The sequence below is a fragment of the Pelophylax lessonae genome (genome assembly GCF_965119305.1).
Source record: "Pelophylax lessonae genome assembly, chromosome: 11".
NCBI lineage: Eukaryota > Metazoa > Chordata > Amphibia > Anura > Ranidae > Pelophylax > Pelophylax lessonae.
The window spans coordinates 16,990,791-17,010,625 of NC_138778.1; the positions used below are offsets into that span (position 1 = coordinate 16,990,791).

At 44.0% G+C, this 19,835-nt stretch overlaps 1 protein-coding gene across 2 annotated transcripts in view; it reads right to left on the reverse strand.

Annotated features, from left to right (window-relative positions):
• The window catches only part of KIF19 (kinesin family member 19), a 96,756-nt gene that overhangs the window by 27,336 nt on the left and 49,585 nt on the right, over positions 1-19,835 (reverse strand). The window contains exons 6-13 of one of the 2 annotated variants that reach the window (XM_082271798.1): positions 15,643-15,768; positions 14,626-14,820; positions 10,247-10,393; positions 8,133-8,255; positions 7,748-7,904; positions 6,010-6,184; positions 1,567-1,765; positions 1-259 (exon numbers count right to left, since the gene is read on the reverse strand). The exon at positions 1-259 is cut by the window's left edge and continues 12 nt beyond it. In XM_082271798.1, coding sequence (XP_082127924.1) covers positions 1-259; positions 1,567-1,765; positions 6,010-6,184; positions 7,748-7,904; positions 8,133-8,255; positions 10,247-10,393; positions 14,626-14,820; positions 15,643-15,768 — 1,381 coding nt within the window. The remainder of the gene's footprint in view (positions 260-1,566; positions 1,766-6,009; positions 6,185-7,747; positions 7,905-8,132; positions 8,256-10,246; positions 10,394-14,625; positions 14,821-15,642; positions 15,769-19,835) is intronic. The other variant, XM_082271799.1, reaches the window with a different exon arrangement.

Genomic DNA, 19,835 nt, shown 5'->3' on the forward strand with positions numbered 1-19,835 from the left:
GCCGCTGCTGCCGGATGATCTCGTCACAGATGCAGCGATGCTGCTCGAACCTCTGTACCATGTAGTTCTTCTGGCGGATCATGTTGTCCTTCAGCAGGGCATGCGACTGCATCTCGGTGTTCTCGATCTCCAGCTCATGCACCTTACACAGCAGGCTCAGGACTTCCCTCTGCTCCTCCGAGCTGATCCTCTTGGGTAAAATCTCCTCCAGCCGCCTCGCTCGCTGACGAATCTCCTTAAATCTTCTCTCCAGCTCCAGCTGTGTGGGAAGAGGATGACGGTGTTAATAAGAGGGGGCGGCTGCAAACCTTCCATGGGGGAAATTTAGGATTCATTCATACGGCATGTGTGTATTTTCTACATGGAATGCAGGTTCTTGCAGGCAGAGCAATGTGAATGAGCCCCATAGAGACAGGAACTGGGATAGATGGAGCGCTATAAGGGCAGAGACCCCGTGGTGTAAATTGAAAGTAGAACTCCAGCCGAAATGTTTTTTATTTTAAAGGAAACCTGTAATGAGACAAATATGGGGACTGCTATTGCAGACCGCCTCTTAGCAATACCATTTGCCTGGCTGCCTCTGACTTTCCTGCATTTGATTCACAGACTCAAATGTGTCCTCCTCCCAGGACTCCTAATTTACCCTCTTACTGCCCGTGTAATGCACAAAGAGCGTGGGACACACCACAGATATGCGTCCATGGGTGGCAACGATACACACCTAAACAGCAGAAACTATGAATGAATGAAAGGCGGCTTCAGCCTGACTCCTCCCAGGCCACGCCCCCTCTGCTGAGGTCAGAGATTGACAAACCACACCAAATGTATTCATCCAGACACACATTTATTCCAAGGTAAGATGAGAGAAACTTTTTCACAAAGCCAACATGTTTTGGGGGTTCAACATTCCCTTTCATCGGGGCCTAAATTCTGGCAATTAACTCATAGAGATGCTGGAAATTGTTACAATGTAAGGCTGGCCATAGATGGTTCAAATCTCGGCCGGTTCAGCTGAGATGGTCAAACATTCCCATAGACACACTCCTAAACCTTGTGGACAGCCTTCCCAGAAGAGTTGAAGCTGTTATAGCTGCAAAGGGTGGGCCAACTCAGTATTGAACCCTACGGACTAAGACTGGGATGCCATTAAAGTCTATGTACGAGTAAAGGTAGGTCCCAATACTTTTGGTAATATAGTGTGTATATATACTGTATATATATATATATATTTTTTTTTTTTTTTCCCCCCTTTTATTGGTTGAACTGGATGTGCCTGTCTTTTTTCATGCAGACTAACTATGTAACTAAGTCTGTCCCATGCCTCAACTACTCTTTTGGTAAAAAAAAACTACTTCAAAGGTTAGTTATGAACATTCACCCTGCTAGTTTGATGCTGGAGATTCGAAAAAGTTGGTTATGGTCAGTTTAAAAATTAGATGGCAGTGTGGCTACCTGTACACAAGCACATCATTTTTGGCTGCCTACCTGAGGAGGAACCAAAAGCAATTCTCTACTGTAAAAGTATTTAGCTAATAAAAAGATTTAAATCTCCCACTTCCATCATACCTTCTGCCTGCGGAGTTTTCCCTGGTCCCCCACCAGCGCTTGGATGTTCTCCCTGGCCGTGATGACCTCCTGTGGCTCCATGATGTCAGACTGGTCATCACCCGTATCAGAGTCCTTCTCACTATCATCCTTTCCATAGGATTCCTTCTGTAGCTCTTCCCTCCATTTGCGAACTCGCCGGGTCTTTTCTTGCTCCCAACTGTAAAAGTCACAGAGCAAAAATCGTAATGAGATGTCAACGATTGTTTCAGAGGGATGCTGGGTTATTTTATGAGACAGCATGGATTCATGAAAGATGTAAGCAAAACCTTAGACAGGGGGGTGGCTGTGGACATAGTATATTTAGATTTTGCCAAAGCATTTGACACAGTTCCCCACACACGGCTAATGTGTAAGGTAAAGTCTACAGGCTTGGAAAAAACAGTTTGAAAATGGGTAAAAAAACTAATTCAGAGAGTAGTGGTTTATGATTCTTACTCGGAATGGTCTAAGGCAGCCTTTCTCAACCTTTTCTAACACAGAAGGACCCTTGAAATAAATTTCCGGTCTCAGGGAACCCCTGCTAAAAATTAAAAATCTCCAACTCATGACACATTAGTGTGACAGTCAGTGGGAAGAATGCTCCTTACTCTTCTCATCATTGGGAAGAATTACCCCCTTACAGATAGCTAAAAGGAACGATGGTGTCATTGGAAACTTATCTGAGAGGCAGAAATTGCCCATTGCTCAAGGAACCCCTAGCAACCTCAGGAGGAACCCTAGTTTAGAAACCCTGGTCTAAGCTTATCAGTGGTGTACCCCAAGGTTCAGTGTTGGGACCCTTACTTTTAATATATTTATAAATGATATAGGGTCTGGGATTAAAAGTACCCTTTGAAGATGACACCAATCTATGGAGTGGAATAACTTCCTTACAGGATGTCTCCAATTTACAAGCTGACCTCAATGCTCTGTTTAATTGGGCAACTATGTGACAAATGAGGTTTAATGTTGATAAATGTAAAGTTATGCACTTGGGAACTAAGAAAATGCATGCATTATACATACTATGCAGAGTACAACTGGTGGAATCAATTGTAGAGAAGAATCTGGTGGTTTTGGTAGATCATAAGCTTAATAATAGCATGCAATGCCAAGCTGCAGTTTCCAAAGCGGAAAAAAAATCATTTCTTGGAGAGAAAAGAGAAAAAGAAAGAAAGAAAGAAAGAAAGAAAGAAAGAAAGAAAGAAAGAAAGAAAGAAAGAAAGAAAGAAAGAAAGAGAAAGAAAGAAAGAAAAAAAGAAAGAAAGAAAGAAAGAAAGAAAGAAAGAAAGAAAGAAAGAAAGAAAGAAAGAAAGAAAGAAAGAAAGAAAGAAAGAAAGAAAGAAAAAGAAATAAAGAAAGAGAGAGAGAAAGAGAGAGAAAGAAAGAAAGAAAGAAAGAAAGAAAGAAAGAAAGAAAGAAAGAAAGAGAGAGAGAGAGAGAGAGAGAGAGAGAGAAAGAAAGAAAGAGAGAGAAAGAAAGAAAGAGAGAGAAAGAAAGAAAGAGAGAGAGAGAAAGAAAGAAAGAAAGAAAGAAAGAAAGAAAGAAAGAAAGAAAGAAAGAAAGAAAGAAAGAAAGAAAGAAAGAAAGAAAGAAAGAAAGAAAGAAAGAAAGAAAGAAAGAGCGAGAGAGATCATTTTGCCCCTGTACAAATCATTAGTAAGATCTTATCTGGAATATGCAGTTCAGTTTTGGGCACCAGTTTATAAAAAGGATATCAGGGTACTGGAGAAAGTGCAGAGAAGAGCAACCAATCTGATAAGAGGCATGGAGGAGCTCAGCTATGAGGAAAGATTCGAGGAACTGAATGTATTCTCTCTTGAGAAGAGAAGATTAAGGGGGATATGATGAACATGTATAAATACATAAGGGGGATATGATCAACATGTATAAGCACATAAGTGGTCCATATAGTGAACTTGGTGTTGAATTATTCACTTTAAAGGTCATCACAGAGGACAAGGGGGCCCTCATTACATCTGTAGAAAAGAGATTTAAAAGTTGTTGTAAAGTCAGAAGGTTTTTTTTAATCTTAATGCATTCTATGCATTAAGATTAAAAGTCTTCTGTGTGCAGCAGCCACCCCCCCCCCAGCACCCCTAATACTTACCTGAGCCCCCGCTCTTTCAAGCGATGTCCACGAGTCCCTCGGCCATCCTGGGACTCTCCCTCCTGATTGGCTGAGATACAGCCGTGGCGCCATTGGCTCCCGCGGCTGTCAATCAAAGTCAGTGAGCCAGTCAGGAGAGAGAGGGGGCAGGGCCGAATTGCAGCTCCGTGTCTGAATAGACACACAGAGCTGCAGCTCGGCTCGGGTACCCCAATAGCAAGCTACTTGCTGTGGGGGCACTCGATAAGAGGGAGGGGCCAGGACCTGCATTTAGGGACGAAGAAGAGGAGGATCCGGGCCGCTCTGTGCAAAACCAACTGCACAGAGGAGGTAAGTATAATATGTTTATTATTTAAAAAAAAAAGAAATACAGAAATACACCATCATACCCGGAAACCAAGCTGGGTAGGAGCCTAGGAAGGGGCTGTCCATATAAAAAGAACCATTCTAGGAAAATGACAGGCTGTCGTGATACTCCACTCTTTCGAGCAAGGTAAGTTGAAGGGTGTGGCGTGGTTGGAGTCCAACTGAGGTTGTCACTCTCATCACCCACGTAGGACTACATGGATGTGTGGCATTAGGGATTACCTCTTTCTCCTCCCGTAAACTATAGCTAAGAGCCAGGACTGGCTCTGTCCCTTGCCAGATCTTCCTGCAGCGGAGGTGGAGGAATCCACACACATACCCCATATCTGCGAGCCTGAGCAGCACACAAAGCAATACCAGGAGTCACAGTAACTTCACAGTCTTCAACAGAGAAGATGGGCAGCCATTGGGCACTACTTCCTGGGAGGAGGGATCAGGTCACACACTGGAAGATCTAGAGGTGGTTGAGATTGTGCCTGTGTGTCCCACCGCCATAAACTGTCAGCAGGTGTCTTTGATCTTCAGAAAGTCTACTTCAATAAGGCTCACAACTGCTGTCACATTGCAGACCTTTACAATGAACTGCCAGCCTTAAGTTAGCAGAAAATTGCCAGCAATTGGTCGCACAGGAATTGGGCACTACCTCCTGGCAGGAAGGGATCAGGTCATATAATGGAAGATCCACAGAAGTGCCAAGATTATGCCTGTGTGTCCAACCCCCATAAACTGTGTGTAGGTGTCTTTAGATCTTCAGAACATCTACTACAGTAAGGCCCACAACTATGATGAAGTGCCAGTCTTCAACAGAGAAGATGGGCAGTCATTGGCAGCTCAGGCATTGGGCACTACTTCCGGGAAGGAAGGGAGCAGGTTACATACTGGAAGATCTAAAGGTGGTTGAGATTGAGCCTGTCTGTCAAACCACCAAAAAACAATCTGCTGGTATCTTTAGACCTGCAGAAATTCTGCTATGGTAAGACCCACAACTGCTGTCACATTGCACACCCTACTATGAACTGCCAGGTTTCCACATACAAGATGGGCGGCCGTTGGCACCTCGGGAATTGGGCACTACTTCCCAGGAGGAAGGGAGCAGGTCACATACTCTACTATACCTGGGAGTACTGGGCATTTCCTTATTAAGTGTACCTACAAATAAGAACACAGAAAAGCAGGATAAACTGGAGGTGTAGGGAACATACAGGAAGGAGAAACCACAACTGGGATCACGAACAAGAGGAAATAGGAACAAGGCAGCAGGGTTCAGGGTATAAGTACAAGGCAAAGAGCAGGAACAGGATACCAGCTATATCTGGCAGCAAGCAAAACACTGGAGTGAGAGGCACTAGAAGGGGGGACCTAAATACCATCCCATCAGCCAGCATTAGGTGGAAACTGATTACTGAGATCTGCTAGTTGCTGGGAGACACCCACTGGTGGACACCAGAACTAAAAACTTCTGCTCTGGGAAGCAGAGTGCCACCAACAGGTGATCCAGACCCTGACACCTGAACTAAAGGAGGATCACTTTTACCCCATTTAGCCAGTTAAAGATGTATTGGGAATGGATAGAGCAAAGGTTGCATTAGGGAGAACTGCTGAGCTTTTCCCAAGACTGTGTAACTGATTTGAACATGTGTTTATCTAAAGATCTTTCAAACAGGTCTATGTGTGGTCAAGGTTGTACTTGTGTGTCCAGGCTCCATCAACTGTCTGCAGGTGTCTTTAGATCTGCAGAAATTCTACTACAGCAAGGATGACAACTGCTGTCACAATGAAGACAGTTACTATGAACTGCCGAGCTTCAACAGGGATGATAGCCAGAAGCATGTAAGCTCATGCAGCTCACAACACGTGCCCTTATCAAGTGCCGATTTTCCATTACTTGGCTTCCTTCTATTAAACATGAAAGTTCTCAGAGCTGATATGTTGCTTTGAAAACTTACTCTGCAATGATGAGGAAATGCCGAGACGTCTCCATTTGTATCTCCATGTGGTTGCTCTCCAGTTCCATTAGTTGCCTTCGGATGTCCATCTGCTCTCTGAAGGCTTTTAGCAGCTGTTCCCTAAGCTGGTCCATCTCTCGGCGGTCGTAGGGCAAAGTGTGGAGCTGAACCTCGGCTAGAGGGCAAGGCACAAGGTTAGTAGAGTCAGGATCAAAAGGTTTTATCCGCTGTTATCATTCATCAATGCTTTAACTGTTTACCGCCCACCCAAACTACATTTACTGCAGGCGGGTGGGCGGCATGGGCAGGCTGGATCACATATATGTACATCATCCAGACTGTTCCGGGTTAGGGGTGCATATGTGCGCGCCCCATTCTAACCCACGGAGTCACTGGCTACAACGGGATTTTGCCAGCAGGTCTTGGGCAATGATTTGATTGCTGAGACCTGCTTATCGGCTGTAGCCAATCACAGCACAGAGTCCTGTGTTTACAAACATACAGGACTCTGAACACAGATCAGCAATCTCCCTGGTTGTTTCTCCTCCCCGCATATATATATACACACACACACACACATTGCAGTTGGCAAGTGGTTTACCGGGGTTACGGCTGAAGCTATCAGCTATAGCCATGGTATAACCATGGTATTTTGTTTTAACTGGCTGCTGGTTTTCTCATGAAAGCGGTCTGAGTGGCTCATTAGCTGCTGGATTGCTTTCAGAAAGAGGCAACTCAGGAGGCAACTCAACCCCCCCAGCCTCTTGCCGGTGTTTCTCGGGCTTACCGTTTTTACCGGCGTGCCCGAGAAATGATCTGACGGCTGGTGTGGATGGCTGGTCCCAGAGGCAAACAGAGACCAGATCGTCTCTGATTGCCTCTATGGCCTTGGAGGACCAGAGCGACGCCATGGCGTCACTTCCGGTCTAGGGCGGAAGTAAACATTTTTTTTTTTTTAGCAAAAAATCGACATTTTTTTTATTTTTTAAGCATAAAAAAGGTGAAGGAGAGGTTTGTGGTCTTTTTCTTCAGGTCTTTCCATAAAGAGGACCTGTCTTGCTTATTTCTATTACATGTTTAAATTCCTTGTAATAGGAATAAAAGTGATTAAACATTTTTTTTAAAAGGGACAGTGTAAAAGTAAAAAATAATATTTTTATTTTTACAGAAGCAAAAGCATACGTAAGTTGAGCACGCACGTGGTAAGTTATCCTTGCTATCTGGGACAGTGATCAGTGCTATAAATTTGCACTGTCACTGTATCAATGACACTGGCTGGGAAGGGGTTAACATCCAGGGGTGATCAAGGGGTTAACTGTGTGCCTAACAGTGCATGGTGCTGTTTTTACAAAGGAATGTGCCAGTTTTTATTTCCTGCTTTGCAGGGAAACAAAAACCGGCACATCCCTGCTGACAGTACAGAGCTCTGTCCGGTCTTCCTTCTCGACGATCAGCGGGGTGCCGGCGGTCATCCATTGGCCAGCACCCGTTGATCGGTATGTGCTGTGTCTAAGCACAGCACAGCCGGTGGCGGGTGCGCGCACCCCTACCTGGACATGCAGAATTATATATATATATATATATATATATATATATATATATATATATACTGTATATATGAGATTCTGCAGTAAAGCTACAGTGCGCGGTCAGGAAGTGGATACATTTTTGAACCTCCCCCGAAGCTTCAAACCAGAAAATCCCATCCTTCCCAAGGGTAGGACAGGTGTAGGATTACCCTGGATGTTGCGGATGTCGCCCCTCTCGCCCCGGATCTGTTTGACGCTTTGCTCGTCAATCTTTTCCTTGAGTCTCTGGATCTCGTTCCTCAGCTCGGAGATAATGCTGGTGTACTGGGCGATGTGGTAGGACACATTCAGGAGGTTCCGTTTGACCTGGTGGACAGCGACACAAAATGGCAATAAAAACCTGACAAAAAGTTCTGACAATTTCACTCGACCGAAAATTGAACACAAAAAGTTTTGACGTTCGATACTTTCAATTTTTTGATCTCCGAGTGTATACTCCCCCCCTCCCAGGCCCTACAACCCTTGACCATGCTTCATACTATGGACCTAGACCCCACTGAAAGGCTGGATTGAAGGCGTTCGGTGAGCACTCACCCGAGTCTTTATGTTTTTGGCACGGTCGGCGTAGGTGAGGGTGTTTCGGGACTCCTCAAAGGCACTGTTAGCGGGACTGATGTGCGCAATCATGACGGTGCGGCTGTTCCCACCCAAAGAATCCTGATGAAGGAATAAGGACAGCACACGTGTCATTCAAACTATAGGCTTTAAGGACAACTCCACTTTTATCCCAAACAATTAACATCTTCAATTGCTACACAAGTCATAGTGCAAATTGGGTGGAGAGTAAACCTCTGTCAAAACAATTCTGGCACCGTCCCCTGGAAATTCCAAAGTGTACAGTACAACCCAGGTCTGGCAGGGAAACAGGAAACAGAGAGGGGAAAAGGGGAAGGAAGGGGAAGGGAAAGAGGAAAATGGCCAGCAAATCCTGGAGATGGGGATTTGAATGTGCCCAAAATATCCAACAAAAATTAATTTAAAAAATACATTTATTAATAATACAAAAACATAAAAGTGACAGTCAATGTAAACATGTCAAGATAGATCCATATGCTACATGTCATCATCTGGTTGGTGGATCGACATGTTTCGCTCAAAACTGTTGAGCTTCCTCAGGATCCAAACATATGTACATACAGAGAAACCTTAGTGTAATTTGCTCTACCAAAGTTATGAAAAGGTGATAAATTCTTGAATTTTAAAATGGAAACAGCTGCATGGAATGCAGATACAACAAAGGAAAAAAACTCCAAGGGGGGAGGAACCAATCTGTTGATTCCAAACAAAGAGTGCAATATACAGAAAAGAGCACCCAGACAGGGTCCAAAATATATTGATCCAAAAAATACAGGGATCGAAGGACCAGATCCATCATACAGAAGTGCCCATAGGCAACACCTGCAGCGGTAGACAAGTTTGACCTGGGAGTTTGACCTGAACCAGAGAAAGTGTATGATCAAGCCTCTTCCCCTTCCTTCTCCTTTTCCCCTCTCTGTTCCCGGTTTCCCTGCCAGACCTGGGTTATACTGCTACACAAGCAGTGGCGGTTGGTGCTCCATAAGCAGGGGGGGGTGTCAGACGGACCACACCAGCTCCAGCCTCCACACCATACAATCCCCACCCCGGACCACACCAGCTCCAGCCTCCACACCATACAATCCCCACCCCGGACCACACCAGCTCCAGCCCACACACTATACCCTCCCCCCCCCCCCAGTCGCCGGCTCACTCACCCTGAACTGACATGTGGAGGGCAGACAGCGGCTTCCCCTTCAGTCTCCTCCTTAAGTCGGGGTTCCCCTGCGTCTCCTCCCTCCTCCTCCTTGGCCAATAGCATGGCTTCTCCTTTCGGCCAATCGGGAAACGGGTCTCAGGACCCGTTTACTGACTAACCAGGAGGAGAATCTGTGTGACAATAGCGGCAATTCGCTATTGTCACACAACTGGGTGGGCTCAGGGTGCAGTGCTCTGCGCCCCGAGCAGACCCTTTTTTGAAGCTTATTAGAGCCTCTGGCTGTAATCATGTGCTTTAAAAAAAAAAATAATAATTTTAATGAACTATAAGGGTGTTCTGTACAGGACTGGTGTAAAAACACCCCCAGAAATATAATTCCTTGCATCTGTGATTGGCTCACTGATTTCCCCAGAAGTCTGCACGAAGATACAATAACATTTTGAGCATCCTCTGCAATAGGAATTTCAGGTTGTGAGATACTCCCCAAAGGGTTAAAGACTTCCAGAGGGATGCAAACCCTGCAACTTCCCCCTTCTGAGATTGTAATGAACCAGACCACTATAATGAATTCAGAATCACTCTACACAGGACACGTTGAAACAAATAGCTATTATTTCAGAATAACAAAAGGTAGGAATCCGCTACAATGTTTGTTACAATCCCTGCAATGTACAGAGATCACCCAGGGGGAGGTTTTTTTTTTTTTCAAAATAAGTGGAGTTACTCTTTAAGGATGTCTAAAGGGGAAGCAAGGACAAAATAATGATAACTACCTAAAAATATATATACTGTAATTTCCCCAAATACATGAAACACTTGTACAAATAATTATGATAAAGTCTTTTTACTGGACCGAGGAGCCTAAAATGTCCAACAATGTGACAGAACAATAATCCGCGCTGCATTACCGCACCTTCAGAAGTCTGGTCAGCTTGCTGTCTCGGTAGTTGACGTATTTGTTCCCACCTCTCTCACTCAGCGCATTGATACAGTTTCCGAGAGCGAGCAGAGAACGGTTGATGTGAGCCCCTTCCTTCATCCTCTGTCCTCGGTTCTGAGTCTGCGTTCCAAGCAAATGACAGTTAGAGGTCTATTGGTGTATGAATATCTCAGAATGAACACAGCATGTTTGAAGAAAAATTCAAAACTTTAGCAAACCAAATGACATTCATTTTTTAAATATAATTCCTATAATTCCCAGTACAGCTGATTACATAAAGGGGTGGATTTACTTAAGGCAAATAGACTGTGCACTCTGAAAAGGGCAGTTGACCCAGCGCTTACTAAATTAGGTGAAGTTTCACTGTGCACAGAGTACCCAATCATATGCAAGGAAAAACAAAAAAAAAAACAAAAAAACATTTTGCTTGTACGTGATTGGATGATGGAAACCAGAAAACCTTCTCCTCATTTACTAAGTTCTGGAGCAAATGCCCTTTAGAAAACAACTGCACTTGCAATGTGCACAGTCTATTTGGCTTTAGTAAATAAACCCCATTGATACATGAAGAAGGGTGATACATTGTATACATAGAGATGGGAGATACATTGTACACATGGAGAAGGGGGATACATTGTACACATGGAGATGGGGGATACATTGTATACATAGAGATGGGTGATACATTGTACACATGGGGAAGGGTGATACATTGTATACATAGAGAAGGGGGACACATTGTATACATAGAGATGGGTGATGCATTGTACACATGGAGAAGGGGGATACATTGTATACATGGAGAAGGGTGATACATTGTAAACATGGAGAAGGGTGATGCATTGTACACATGGAGAAAGGGGATACATTGTATACATGGAGAAGGGTGATACATTGTATACATAGAGATGGGTGATGCATTGTACACATGGAGAAAGGGGATACATTGTATACATGGAGAAGGGGGATACATTGTACACATGGAAAAGGGTGATACATTGTATACATGGAGAAGGGTGATACATTGTATACATAGAGAAGGGGGACACATTGTACACATGGGGAAGGGTGATGCATTGTATACATGGAGAAGGGTGATACATTGTATACATGGAGAAGGGCGATACATTGTATACATGGAGAAGGGTGATACATTGTATACATGGAGAAGGGCGATACATTGTATACATGGAGAAGGGCGATACATTGTATACATGGAGAAGGGCGATACATTGTATACATGGAGAAGGGCGATACATTGTATACATGGAGAAGGGCGATACATTGTATACATGGAGAAGGGTGATACATTGTATACATGGAGAAAGGTGATAAATTGTATACATGGAGAAGGGTGATACATTGTATACATGGAGAAGGGTGATACATTGTATACATGGAGAAGGGCGATACATTGTATACATGGAGAAGGGTGATACATTGTATACATGGAGAAAGGTGATAAATTGTATACATGGAGAAGGGTGATACATTGTATACATGGAGAAGGGCAATACATTGTATACATGGAGAAGGGTGATACATTGTATACATGGAGAAAGGTGATAAATTGTATACATGGAGAAGGGTGATACATTGTATACATGGAGAAGGGCGATACATTGTATACATGGAGAAGGGCGATACATTGTATACATGGAGAAGGGCGATACATTGTATACATGGAGAAGGGCGATACATTGTATACATGGAGAAGGGCGATACATTGTATACATGGAGAAGGGCGATACATTGTATACATGGAGAAGGGCGATACATTGTATACATGGAGAAGGGCGATACATTGTATACATGGAGAAGGGCGATACATTGTATACATGGAGAAGGGTGATACATTGTATACATGGAAAATGGAATACCACGAGAACAGTGCCATATCTCCAGGTCTGTTTGTAAGTGTTTTCTTTTACAATATATTACAATTTTTAAGGGATAATTTACTATTAGTCCTTTTTGCTTCATATATTCATCCGTGACCTCGGAGGCGGTGTCCGCTTGCGGTACCATGGACTGAATCTCATACAATGTATGCACTCATTGACCTATTGGGTCTGGTAAGCAACTCATTCACTATCTGAGCACGGTGCAGCACTTTGAAAGAACAAAATCTTAGCACCATTTAAAATCACACTATTTGCACTATGTTGGAATATTAGCTTTTTTTTGGAACTTTATTCTGTGCATAATTCCATTGCCCCTTGTTTCTACATACGTTGTCACATATTGCTATCCGTTGATTGGATATATGAGTTATGTATGATTTTGCACTTTATGTTTACACTTCTATATATTATTTTTTTCCTATGTAATTGGAACATGACTATATCCTTGCAGAGACCCACTAGGTGGCGCTATCACCCAATGTAAGCCCCACGTCCAGGGTGAAGGATAATGGCCCCGCAGTGAGAGCGCCTTTTGTCTCCGGCTGGGTTTCAGGTTACCAATAAAATAGCAGCTTCATTATAAGCCTCAAAGGCCCTTGTTGGGGACAAAGATGCAGAAAATTCAGTGCGGCCTTTTTATAGTCGGAGGTGTTACATAACGTATACGTTTTCTGCTTCACTCCTACAAGGGAAGGAACTTGACAAGCGGTTAAAAAAGAAAAAAACACCATAAAAGTTTTTAATCAGGCCTCCTCGAAGAGCCAGAACAACACAGTACAGTTAAAAAATAAAAATGGGTAAAAAAAGATGGTTACCACGGCTTCCATACTGCAAGATGTGACATCAATATCCTTCCAATGGGATCCCGGGGAACACCGAGTACCCCAAATTAGTGATCAACCGATATCATTTTTTTATTGCTGATACCGATACTAATATTTTGGTCATCACATATCGGTATTGGCCGATATCTGCCGATATTTTCGAACACTTAAAAAAAATAAAAATGGGTAAAAAAAAGATGGTTACCACGGCTTCCAAACTCCAAGATGTGACATCGCTATCCTTCCAACGAGATCCCGGGGAACACCGAGTACCCCAAATTAGGGATCGACTGATATCGTTTTTTTATTGCCGATACCAACATTTTGGTCATCGCATATCGGTATCGGCCGATATTTTCGGACATTTAAAATTTTTTTTTTTTTTTTTTTTTTTACACAGGTACTCTGGTGGAGGGATCTGGGGGTCTAAAAGACCGCAAACCACTCCTCTCCACTTAAAAGCATTCAAAATGCCAAGTTTGGCTGTTTTGAATGCTGTCTTTTTTTGAATTTGGCGCCGAGTACCCGGAAGTGATGTCATGATATCACTTCTGGGTTTTTACATGGAGACCCGATCAGAGCCGAATGCGGCTTTGGTGGGGTCTTCGGCGTCCGTGCAGGCGAGCCACGGAAGGAAGCGGGAGGAGGGGAGGACGTCCCCTCCCGCTCCTTGTCTCCCTTAGCCTGGGCTGTCATGGACCTGCCCCAGCCTGTAAATGGAGAGTGAAAGGAGAAGCAGCACAGCAATGAGCTTATATCTTTCTCTCTCCTCCTATCACAATGCTTTTTGTCAGCCCACGAGCTGATTGGCTCCTTGTGCTGCATCCTCCTCTCACACGTCAGCCCTGCTGTACAAGGGCAGGAGGCTGAAACAAGGTCACATTCAGGTACTTCCTCACAGGTCTTGTCCCTCTCCCTCCAGCCTATGACCAGAAAATGGAAAGGGAAGCAAAAGACTGATGAGCTCATCTCTAATCCATCTCTCTGCTCTCTCCTCCCATCAGTATATTTCTTGCGCTGCACCTCTACTGCTTTTCCCTCTCCCAGTCTGAGCTCTGCTGTACAAAGGCTGCAAGAGGCTGATACCAAGTCCAATCCAAATGATTCATTTGCATGAATTTATGTGTTTTAAAGCAACCCATCGGCAAAAAAATAGGATTTACTATTTCTCAAACTGGGAAAAGTAGGATTTTGGGATGAATGGCTGGCAGAACAGATTTGTGGAGATGTAAATAATAATAATAGTAATGATAATAATAATATTAATAATAATGTTTATAAATATTAATAATAATATTAAAAATAATAGTAATAATAATATTATTATTAATAATAATAATAATGTTTATAAATATTAATAATAATATTAAAAATAATATTATTATTATTATTATTATTAATAATAATAATAATAATAATAATGTTTATACATATTAATAATACAAGTAAAAATAATAATAATAATAATGTTTATAAATATTAATAATAGTAAAAATAATAGTAATAATAAAGAAGAAAAAGAATAAGAATTAGAATAATAATAATAACAATAATAATAATAATATTAATAATAATAATAATAATAATAATAATAATAATAATAATAATAATAATATTACAGTACCTGGGAAGCCCTCTCTGATCCGGCCAGGTCTATCATGAACAGCCTTCCCATCCGTACCTCCTGAGTGATGTTCTTGATGCGATTTTTCTGTCTAACGGTGACTTGGAGGATGGCGTGTGACCGGGATGAGGTTTTATTGGCTGCCGTAGGTTCCTGGGTCCTCTGCTTGTTACCTTTCATCAGCAGGTGCATGATCTATGAAAAGAGGGAGGAGTCAGAACTTGTCCAACCGAGGAAAAAATGTCACTCCGCTCATGTCATTGGATAATAGAACAACCTTACAATAGTGTATAAAAGTCATTCTCATCCGGAGTTCCTCCAGATGTTTTCCTGGACTCTGGCTGAATAAATTCCAATTTGATGGTATCTGCATAGATCTGTGTCAACCCCACTTGGCAGAGTCAGTTGCATGATATCAATGGTCTTTTTAGCCACCTGTAGGGGGAGCATTATTCCCACTGACCACCAATGTAAGGAGCATTCTTCCCACTGGCCACCAATGTAAGGAACATTCTTCCCACTGACCTCCAATGTAAGGAACATTCTTCCCACTGATCACCAATGTAAGGAACATTCTTCCCACTGACCACCAATGTAAGGAACATTCTTCCCACTGACCACCAATGTAAGGAGCATTCTTCCCACTGATCACCAATGTAAGGAGCATTCTTCCCACTGACCTCCAATGTAAGGAGCATTCTTCCCACTGACCTCCAATGTAAGGAACATTCTTCCCACTGACCTCTAATGTAAGGGACATTCTTCCCACTGACCACCAATGTAAGGGACATTCTTCCCACTGACCACCAATGTAAGGAGCATTCTTCCCACTGATCACCAATGTAAGGAGCATTCTTCCCTCTAATCACCAATGTAAGGAGCATTCTTCCCACTGACCACCAATGTAAGTGGCATTTGTTTACTGTTCACCAATGAATCAGTTTTAGGTTCCCTGTTACTTGGAAATTATTTGCAGGGTTGCTCTGGGTTGGGGAAGGTTGGTGTATAATATTTTACCTCTTTAGCATTAATGGTGGACACCTCGGTAATACCGGCTACTTGGATGACGCCCTTTGAGTCCTCTCGCAGGTCCAGGTAGCCCAGTGATGGGTTCAGTAGATCCCGGATCATTTCATTGTAGATCTGTATGTTGAAGAGAAGAAGATTTAAATAAGTGGAGACAGCAGGAGGCGTACTATCCAACACAACTGAAGGCAAACACTGAACTGGAGGAAATCTGCTATCACCCAGCTATCTAAGTGATGGTGCCGGAGTTCAAGTGGAACCCCAGCCTCCCTTTCAGTCTTGCACAGTTGTATCGGCTCCTCTCCTGGACTGAAATGGCTTACTCTGATTTCACTGCACACTGTGAGCTTCTCACAAAATGCATTAGAAGCTCAACAGGTCAGACCCCGCCCCATTTCCTGACTGGAGGATCTCCAGCATCATCTAGTCCTCCCATCCTAGCCTGACCTTCTCTGGCTCATCCCTTCCATGCATTGGATTTCAGTTCCTTCAATCATGGAGGCTCAGGATCACATGTTCCTAGGGCGGTCTGCATGCAGATACAGTCTGCCTAGGATCACCCACTACTCCAGACTTCCACCCATAAAGGCATTTCAATATTTGCATAACTCCTCCCATTGCTTGCATCAGGACTGAGGGCTCAAGAGGAGTACCGAGGCAAGGTGCTGTGATGTTTCCAGGAAGCTATGTAAAGGCCCCTACCAGCCCCTCCCACCAGCCATGGTCGGCCTGCATTGCATAGAGAAGCACAGAGACCCAGTGATAATGTCAAAAATAAGATATAAATTAAAAATGGAAGAGTTTTTTTTTTTTTTTTATACGTTTCAATGGACAACACCCTGAGGGGATGGGAAGGATAGGGGATGAGGAGGAAGGGAAGAGGAGGACAGGATGAGAAGGATCAGATGAGCAGGACCAGATGAAGAGGACAGGATGAGGAGGATGGGTTGAGGAGGACAGGATGTGGAGGAAAGGATAGGGAGGACAGGATGAGGAGGATCAGATGAGCAGGACCAAAGGAAGAGGACAGGATGATCAGGATGGGTTGAGGAGGACGAGAGGAGGAGGATGGGATGAAGAGGACAGGATGAAGAGGACAGGATGAGGAGGATGGGTTGAGGAGGACAGGATGTGGAGGACAGGATAGGGAGGACAGAATAGGGAGGACAGGATGAGGAGGATCAGATGAGCAGGACCAAAGGAAGAGGACAGGATGAGCAGGATGGGTTGAGGAGGACGAGAGGAGGAGGATGGGATGAAGAGGACCAGATGAAGAGGATGGGATGAAAAGGGTGGGAAGAGGAGGACAGGATGAGGGGAACCAGATTGGCAGGACAAAATGATCAAGACTTGATGAGCAGGACAAGATCAAGAGGACAGGATGAAGAAGACGGGATGAGGAGGGCAGGATGAGGTGGACCAGATAAAGAGGGTAGGATGAGGTGAACGGGATAAGGAAGAACGAATAAAGAGGACCGGAAGAAGAGGACCGGATGAGGAGGATGGGATGAGGAGGACGGGATGAAGAGGACGAGATGAAGAGGATGGGATGAAGAGAATGAGAGGATGGCATAAAGAAGACTGGATGAAGAAAACGTGATGAAGAGGACTGGATGAAGAGAACTGGATGAAGAGGATGGGATGAGGAGGACAGGATGAGGAAGACTGGATGAAGAGGACGGGATGAAGAGGATGGGACGAAGAGGAGAGGATGAGGAGAATGGGATGAGGAGTATGGGATAAGGAGGACTGGATGAAGAGGACAGGATGAGGAGGACTGGACGAAGAGGACAGAATAAAGCAGACGGGATGGGGAACATGGTATGAGGAGGACCGGATGAAGAGGACAGGATGCGGAGGATGGGATGAGGAGAACAGGATGAAGAGGTCAGGATGAAGAGGACGGGATGAAGAGGACGGGATGAGGAGGACTGGATGACGAGGACAGAATGAAGCGGACAGGATGAGGAACATGGTATGAGGAGGACTGGATGAAGAGGACAGAATGAAGAGGACAGGATGAGGAACATGGTATGAGGAGGACCGGGTGAAGAGGACGGGATGAAGAGGACAGGATGAGGAGGATGGGATGAGGAGGACTGGATGAGGAGGATTGGATGAGGAGGATGGGATGAGGAGGGTGGGATGAGGAGGATGGGATGAAGAGGAGGGGATGAGGAGGACGGGATGAGGAGGGTGGGATGAAGAGGACAGGATGAGGAGAATGGGATGAGGAGTATGGGATGAGGAGGACTGGATGAGGAGGACAGGATGAGGAGGACAGAATGAAGCGAATGGGATGAGGAGGACAGGATGAGGAGGGTGGGATGAAGTTGGCAGTCCCAGCACCTGCCCTTTTAAAGACAAATCAACAGATCAATGTTCTTTGTTTCTAATACAGGTTCACTTGAACAGCTGCTTGTCCTTTAAAAAGGAAAAAGCCGGCTCTTTATCTGTGGAATGGGATCAGACTTCTAAGGGATTCTGTATCATGGCCGGGGACACTCAGACGGCAGAGAACAGGTAAGCGGCATCGCCGTGGCGGTAACACGACCTGATATGTGTTTACTTCTATTCTCATTTTACTCTGATTTCTTTCCCCGGCTCCCTGTTTTCCGGCTCAGTTGCTCCAGAGCGCGTTGTGAGCAAATATTGCACAGGCCATAACGAACCAACGATGACGGCGTAACAGAAGAGATACGGCTGCAAAGCCCGACTCCAGCCGTCGTCATGGCGATTATCTGCCCCACTTACCAGGATGTTGCAGCCAAGCAAACTGTAAATGTTATCAGGTCTTCTGGAGAAACAAGAGGAGAGCTGGCAGGAGGGAAAGCTATAGGCGTGTGTGCTTATCAAGATAAATCCGATCCGCGGGTCACAGCATATGTACAGCGCGTCCTTCTGATAGAGAACATTCAGCTGAGTACAACGTACCCATCCTTAAGTGTCTTAGGAGCCGGGTGGGTAAAAAAGAGCCCTGGTCTATGGAAAAGCAGAGTATGGCTTTAACATTGGCGGTTGTGTCCAAATCATGAAATACAACTAGAGGGTGGCGAAGGTGAAAAAAGTAAATTTGGTGTCACTCAGGTCTTCCAGACCAGGTAGGACAGCTTCAGGACCACGTCAGCACATGTTAGGCCCCAAAGCAGACCTCCATCCAATCCTCTATCCAGCAGCACTTCCCTAGGCCTCAGCCCAGAGGAAGAGAACGAGCCACTGGCCTGTTTCTAACTATTTATATCCTCCTCCAGCATGCACCAGCGGCATAAACCTCCTACTGGATTGGCTGAAGAAAATATACATATTCATAACTTAGTTTTGTTTGTAAAATCTCATACTATGGCCAGTGACATCTACTGGCGACAGTGAGAAATACCAAGTCCAACTAAAGCTTAGGGAAAAACAAGGTGAAGAACTATACAATCAGCCTGAGCTAACTACAGCCCAGCCAATAACTACATTGACATAGAGGACTCTGTTTAGGGCAAGTTGGCTACACTAGCATTGGTCACTTCTTCCTTGTACAAACATAGCCCTGTTTCAATAAAACCCACCTGTGGACTGTTTAAGCACTTCAGCCCCGGAAGGTTTACCCCCCTTCATGACCATGCCATTTCTTGCGATATAGCACTGCGTTACTTTAACTGACAATTGCATGGTCATGCGACGCTGTACCCAAATAGAATTGATGTCCTTTTTGCCACAAACAGAGCTTTCTTTTGGTGGTATTTGATCACCTGTGCGATTTTTACTTTTTGCGCTATAAACAAAAAAAGCGACAATTTTGAAAAAATAACAATATTTTTCACATTTTTTTATATGAAATTCCCCCAAAAAATGTAAAAATCAAAATTTTTTATCATTTTAGGCCAATTTGTTTTCTGCTACATATTTCTGATAAAAAAAATCGCAATAAGCGTATTTTGATTGGTTTGCGCAAAAGTTATTGCGTTTACTAACTAAGGGAAAGATTTCTGTCATTTTTGGTGGTTTTTTTTAACGAGTAATGGCGGCGATCTGCGATTTTTTTTTTTGCGGGACTGCGACATTACAGCGGACAGATCGGACCCTTCACTGACATTTTTGACACTTTTGGGGGTACCAGTGACATTACTACAGTAATCAGTGCTATAAATATGCACTGTTACTGTAAAAATTACACTGGCAGGGAAGGGGTTAATTTT